Below are 7,338 nucleotides of genomic sequence, written 5' to 3' on the forward strand. Positions count from 1 at the left end.
GCTTAGAGCTTAAATTTCAGCCTATAGATTTTTACTTTAATGATACATGATTAGTTTACTAGTTGGAGATTCAGGAGTAAAGTTGACATTTTAGCATATCATATTGTTATATTTTAATTAATTTAAAATTTGAGCCTAAATATATTTGTTCAGCCTATTTCTTGACGTGAAATGTTGACATTTGGATACCTTTAAAGAATGAGTTATCTGGTAAGATTGTATAAAACACTTTTTTTGTAGTGAGATTTTCACATTTTCCATTGCTAGCCATAATGGCATAAATTACTTCTTGCAGTCTTTCCTGCAATTAAGATTAGGAGCTTGTTTTTGCTTTGTGCTTTTAGGAAATTATCATGTACCATCTTTAAAATCAATGCTCTTTTGTTATCTCACCAGGTTACTTGACTGAACACATCAACAGGGCCAGCTGTTGGCAGAGATTTGTCATTCCTCTTTCATTAGGTGAGTTTTTACTGTACCAAATTAATTCAGCCAATGTGTTCAATCTAATCATCATCCATCTCCGCCCTATTTAGTTATGCTATTTCAAATGCCACCCTGTATCTGCAAAATTACACAGGATACATATTTCCGGGTTTTATATAGTGATCCATTGGCCCTTGGGCAAAAGATTGAACTATTCTGCCTAGTAACATAGAAAATGAGAAATATTTTATATCTGAAGTTTAGACCAGTATGAATCCAGCAGATGAAAATAAATAAAGTTTGGCTGTTTTGGGGAGCCTTATTGTCCCTAGTCTTTTCTCTCATTATGTATTCAATAATCTACCCTTTGCCACCTGTAAGGCCGTGGAGAGAAAGCTCACAGGGTGTGTCTGGAGTCGGGACAATACACAACGGTCTGCTGTGTTTATTTGAATTTGGGTCATTTCTAGTCAGTCAATCTCTTGACCTTCCCATCCCATTTGACTAGGATGAAAAAAGAAGTGTATGTTGCCACAATTTATGCAGCAATCCAACCAAGCTCAAGAGAAATGAGTATGTGCAATGACTTGGCTAATGCAATCTGTCTAGAGACGTCTCTGTAAATTGGACATAACAGACATTTAATGCCAAATAAATTACCTCCTTTATGAATAGATAGGGAAAGCTCAGCTGGAAAATACTTGGTACTTCCTTCAACATATTTGAACTGATTTCATTATGGAGCTAGTTTTATGGTTTAAAAATGTTGTCTTCATAATTTTTGTGTCAGCAAAACCCACAGCACTGTTACTTTCGGAGTGGTTGTGTGACCAGGGCCTGTATTCATAAAGCATTGCAGAGTAGGTGTGCTGATCTAGGATCAGGTCCCCCCTGTCCCTGTTATCCTATTCATAATGATCTGAAAAGGTAAAACTGATCCGAGATCAGCACTCATACTCTGAGAAGCTTTATGAAACACGGCAGTGTAGTAATGTGACAGTGTTAGTCAAAGCACTGCTGCCACCTGCTGTATGTTGGTTGATATGAATAACACCTGGACTATGTCAATTTTCATGTACTCCATATTGCAGGGTCTTCTACTTCCCTTCCATTAGATTGAGTCTACAAAACCCCCTGTGCCCCTGTTGCTTCTCGCTTCCCCACCATGCCTCGTTCTTTCCTGGTGAGGAGGGGGGGCTCTCACCCTCTGCGCCCCAAAGCAGGTAGCCCCTGCTTGAGCACGACCCTGGTGCCAGTGGGTCCCCCAGAAACAGACAAGAGGCAGTGGGGTACCCTTCTTCAGGGACAGCCGTCACCTAAGAGTGCAGTGTCTCTAGTGACACACAATGAGGCCTACTCACCACAGCCCTCTCCACCTCCAGCCCTCCACCCTGCCTCACATAGTCACCCTTACCTTCACCCCACTAGTCCCATGTCTTCAGGTAGGTGTTGAACACTGAGGCTCACCTAACACAAGCTCATGTACATCTGCCAGTTGTGTGTATTATTGTTCTCTCAAAATCATTCATTATTATACAATGTTCATTTAAGCTAAGACTGAAACTGCAATATGTTTAAGACCTACTAGAGATCAGTGTTTGCTTGTAAGAAGGGGCTAATTAATGTAACGTATCAACCACCTGCTATTCTCCATCCTAAGATGGTAGAGCTGCACTGCACCACCACTCTACCTCCCCGTTGAACCCTGGCAGCCCTGCTGAGGAGGTGGGCTCTCCCCTCCTGGGGGAGACCCGACACAGAGACTGTCCCCAGATCAGTGACCACAGGACCACTGGGACTGAATGTCCATGGTGTGGAAAGGTTAGTGGATGATCCCAAGTCAGTTATGTTATTCTATTCCTCTGACAAGTGGTCATTGCCAATAATAATCTGTTCTTAATTGATTTACCTGTATACACAACCAGTCAAAAGTTTGGACACACCTACTAATTCAAGAGTTTTTCTTTATTTTAAAAAATGTTTACATTGTAGAATAATATAGAGAAGACATCAAAACTATGAAATAACACATATGGAATCATGTAGTAACCAAAAAAGTGTTAAACAAATAGCCACCCTTTGCCTTGATGACAGCTTTGCACACTCTTGGCATTCTCTCAACCAGCTTCATGAGGTAGTCCCCTGGAATGCATTTCAATTAACAGGTGTGCCGCCGTAAAAGTTAATTTGTGGAATTTCTTTCAAATAAGCAAAGAGAAACGACAGTCCATCATTACTTTAAGACATGAAGGTCAGTCAATATGGAACATTTCAAGAACTGAACGTTTCTTCAAGTGCAGTCACAAAAACCATCAAGTGCTATGATGAAACTGGCTCTCATAAGGACCGCCACAGGAAAGGAAGACACAGAGTTACCTCTGCTGCAGAGGATAAGTTCATTAGAGTTACCAGCCTCAGAAATTGCAGGCCAAATAAATGCTTCAGATTTCAATATGCCATTTAGCAGACGTTTTTATCCAAAGCGACTTACAGTCATGCGTGCATACATTTTTTACGTATGGGTGGTCCCGGGGATCGAACCCACTACCCTTTCGTTACAAGCGCCATGCTCTACCAATTAAGCTACAAGTCACAGACAAAAACATCAACTGTTCAGAGGGGACTGTGTGAATCAGGCCTTCATGGTCAAATTGCTGCAAAGAAACCACTACTAAAGGACACCAATAAGAAGAAGAGACCTGCTTGGGCCAAGAAACACGAGCAATGGGCATTAGGCCGGTGGAAATGTGTCCTTTGGTCTGGAGTCCAAATTTGAGATTTTTGGTTCCAACCGCCGTGTCTTTGTGAGACGCAGTGTGGGTGAACGGATGATCTCCGCATGTGTAGTTCCCACCGTAAAGCATGGAGGAGGTGGTGTTATGGTGTGGGGGTGCTTTGCTGGTGACACTGTCTGTGATTTATTTAGAATTCAAGGCACACTTAACTAGCATGGCTACCACAGCATAACGCCATCCCATCTGGTTTGGGCTTAGTGGGACTATCATTTGTTTTTCAACAGGACAATGACCCAACACACCTCCAGGCTGTGTAAGGGCTATTTTACCAAGAAGGAGAGTGATTGAGTGCTGCATCAGATGACCTGGCATCCACAATCCCCCGACCTCAACCCAATTGAGATGGTTTGGGATGAGTCGGACGGCAGAGTGAAGGAAAAGCAGCCAACAAGTGCTAAGCAAATATGGGAACTCCTTCAAGACTGTTGGAAAAGCATTCCAGGTGAAGCTGGTTGAGAGAATGCCAAGAGTGTGTAAAGCTGTCAAGGCAAAGGGTGGCTATTTGAAGAATCTCAAATATAAAATATACATTTGATTTGTTTAACACTTTTTTGGTTACTACTTGATTCCATGTGTATTATTTCATAGTTGAGGTCTTCACTATTATGCTACAATGTAGAAAATAGTAAAAATAAAGAAAAACCCTTGAATGAGTAGGTGTCCAAACTTTTGACTGGTACTGTAAATAAAGGTGAATTATTAAACATCAATCCTACTCTCCATGAAAAAGGTTTGATATTAGTGGTAAGAGAAAGCTATGTTTGCTTCCATCATGGATAGTGAACAATTTCGACTCATTGGAATGCCACTGAGGTGGTTGGATAGACCTACACAAAGCCTTTTTATTAACCAAAGGTCAAAGTGCAGCAACTGAAGTCTCACATGCTTTGATTCTCTACTCTGTTTTTGACTGGATGACCAGTGTGAGGATTAGATCAAATAAGAGGTCAATTATATTTACTGCACTGCTCTCCTCTTCTTCTTTTCTTTTCAGAGTTTATTTTCTTCCTCCAGTCTGGCGTACCATGTCCACAAGTCCCATGGTGGCAGACACAAGCAGTCATCATCAGCACACACCAAGACTGACAGTCAGCCATATGGCTATAGGCCAGACCTGGGTTTGAGATACAGGGTCAAGGTAGGAATAACACACCTAATGATGTCAATAAAGGTCTGTTGCCTGCCCCATTACTTGTATAACATAGTGTTTTAAAGCAGGTTTGGGGTCAATTCCATTTTAATTCAGTCATCGAAATGGAATTGACCCCAACCCTGGTTCAAAGTAGATACCATGAAAGAAATGTTAGTGTATTATCAGCAGAATGTTTATTAAAGCTCCCATGCAGACTTTGTACTTTTATTTTTAAATCACTGTATTCTAATAAATCACTGTTTACTTAATTAAAATAACTAAAATGTATTTATCATTTATTTTCCTGAGCCTCCTTTGGCCCTTGAAATTCTGTCTAATCGTGTGGGCACGTTAGGAAACAAATTTAAATATATTTACATACACAGCCCTGATTGGCTGATAGGATGGTCTAGTGCCCACCCCCTTACCCAGATGAACAGTCATTGGTCTATTATAAATCAGATCCTCATTGTGACATCATGATGTGGGTTCTACTAAGCTATATGGAATTGTTTTAAGGTCATACCAAGGATCATTTAGCTATTTGATTTTGAATTTTAAGACTCGTTGAAGTATCAAAAATAAATAAAAAATACTGCTATTAGCCCATACAAACACATTGAATACCAGATTCACTACATGGAACAACATATAGTCCCCAAAAAAATATCAAAAGGAAGTTTGTTCTGAAGTGTCTCTCCTATATGTTTTTTTTAACATGTATTTAACCCCATATTTTGGGCATTAAATAGTCTCCATATATACTTCCATACATTTTTTCAACTGGTATCAGGGGACCTTCAGACGAGTCTTGTGAGGCCTGTGGGCATCCTAGAGCAAAACATGTACATGTTCGTGAGAGTATCATCTTTCCATAGAGGGGTCAAAATAGTTTGTAGGACATTCGGAACGCTACAGGCGATTTTGTGTCATGGTCTGACAAACACTGCTCTAGCTCTATCACCTTTCACCTCAGATGCAGAATTGCGACAGGCGGATGCGGTTGATTGAGCATCTGCAACATCGGCGGATGTGGTGGATTGAGACGTACCCAATGCAAAAAAAAAACGATCTCTATCTTAAAACAGACATTTTTTTAATGCTAATTAAATTTCCGCGGGGGCGCGGACATCTACTTTAGGGGGTTTAAAGGTTTTTATGCCAGTTATAAACTATATACAGGAAAACACACCACAATACATCTTATACATGACTATATAGCCTATACTATATGACCTATATTCGTTTTTGTTTGGTGTAAAAAATAAAGATGAATTAAAACACAATAAAAATAAATAAATAAATATATGGCCATGTGTTTCAGGAGCGTACGTATGGCTGTAAGGTGTGTGGGAAAGTGTTCAAGCGCTCCTCCACCCTGTCCACTCACCTGCTTATCCACTCTGACACACGGCCCTACCCCTGTCAATACTGTGGCAAAGGATTTCACCAGAAATCTGATATGAAAAAACACACCTTCATTCACACAGGTGAGTCGATATGCATTCTATGGAAATAGGGATCTTGTCTTTGTCAGTCACGTTCGAAACATATTAACTATTTTATATATAAAAATAAAAAAACAATGTGAGTGGTAGGGGCATGTGGTGCCTGTTAAAATTTGTAGTGACTACATGCCAGAGTACGGCGACGTGGGAAGTGATTTGACCTTTAAAATAAATAAAACAGCCACCGCATGCCCCTATCACTCATTGATTTGGAATAAGTTAGCTGAAGTTTGTAGTGGCTGTTTTAATTAAAGAAACCTGAACCAAGCATTATAGTTTTTCCTGGCCACTAGACTACCTTCAGGGTGAGGAACCATCTAACATTAAGTTATAAAAGAATGAACTTCCCTTTAATACTATGTCCCCTCTGCCCTCCTTTCCCAGGTGAGAAGCCCCATGTGTGCCAGGTGTGTGGCAAAGCCTTCAGCCAGAGCTCCAACCTCATCACCCACAGCCGTCAGCACAGTAGAAACCAGCCCTACCACTGCCTCTATGGCTTCCAGCGCAAACAGGACCTGAGACAAAACCAGGAGAACCACTGTACATAGAGCTTTAGACTAAGACCCTGGCTAAGAGCTGATCTGAGCTCAGTTTTCACAATCGGGAGAACCACAATGACGACAGCAACTCAGACACCCTCACATGGTCATAGCTGGCCCCAGTTAATTTTTTCATTATAAGGGGCACCACTGCACAAGCTAAACAGAAGCTGGGGATGGATGGAAGGGATGGATGCTTCACTCAAAATTCTAACATTTACCTTGACTGTAGTCGAATCCCGACTATATATTTTGCCTATCAGGGACGGCTTGTTCAATAGGGCGATATGGGCGACGCACTGCCAAACGGGAAAAGGAAGGGATTTTTTTTCTAATCAATTATAAAAAATAAAAATAAAAAATATATAATTTTTTTTTATAAATTTATAAAAAATTATATCACGGCAACAGCAGTTATCAGTGTTCACGTCTGATCTGCCAGCCACTAAATGTCAAATCAGGCTAAAGTCGTGCTTCAAATGGCCCCGCCCGTTTTTTGGGCGATTTCAGTCAGGTTGAAAATCGCCCAGAAGTCTCTCATAGCCTGTCATGTAAAATTTATTTTTTTCACATTTCAAAGCTTTCAATACATTCTCTATGGGTGTCTGTGTGCATGCACTTACGCGCTTTCGTCATACGTGACGTAACGTTGAACGTAACTAAGACAATGGCGGCTATCAGCGTCTATGTTGCGACCTGCAGTGTGGCGTTATTTTATGTTTTTAATTTGTAGACTTAGTTTACAAACATTCTGCAAACATTCTGCTTTGGACTGATCTTCGGTTTTGGACTGATCTTGTTGATCGTGTACATACCCGCTACTGAACGGACTAAATAATGAAAACGCTGCTGGCAGAGAGGTGGAGCCGGCCACCTTCACCCTGGTCAGAGCGGACCGCGATCCTGGTAAGAGAGCGACTGTACCCGACATTGAACTG

General features: G+C 41.0%; 1 protein-coding gene across 1 annotated transcript; it reads left to right on the top strand.

Annotated features, from left to right (window-relative positions):
- LOC121533200 (zinc finger protein Gfi-1b-like) lies at positions 1-6,714 on the top strand. Its single transcript, XM_041839006.2, has 7 exons — positions 1-210; positions 397-462; positions 1,518-1,868; positions 2,087-2,247; positions 4,216-4,359; positions 5,678-5,843; positions 6,246-6,714. Exons 3-7 carry the CDS (start codon positions 1,592-1,594, stop codon positions 6,407-6,409), a joined length of 912 nt encoding a protein of 303 aa, XP_041694940.2. The 5' UTR covers positions 1-210; positions 397-462; positions 1,518-1,591; the 3' UTR covers positions 6,410-6,714.
- The last annotated feature ends 624 nt before the right edge of the window (positions 6,715-7,338 follow it).

The sequence above is a fragment of the Coregonus clupeaformis genome, chromosome 20 (assembly GCF_020615455.1).
Source record: "Coregonus clupeaformis isolate EN_2021a chromosome 20, ASM2061545v1, whole genome shotgun sequence".
NCBI classification, from domain to species: Eukaryota; Metazoa; Chordata; class Actinopteri; order Salmoniformes; family Salmonidae; genus Coregonus; species Coregonus clupeaformis.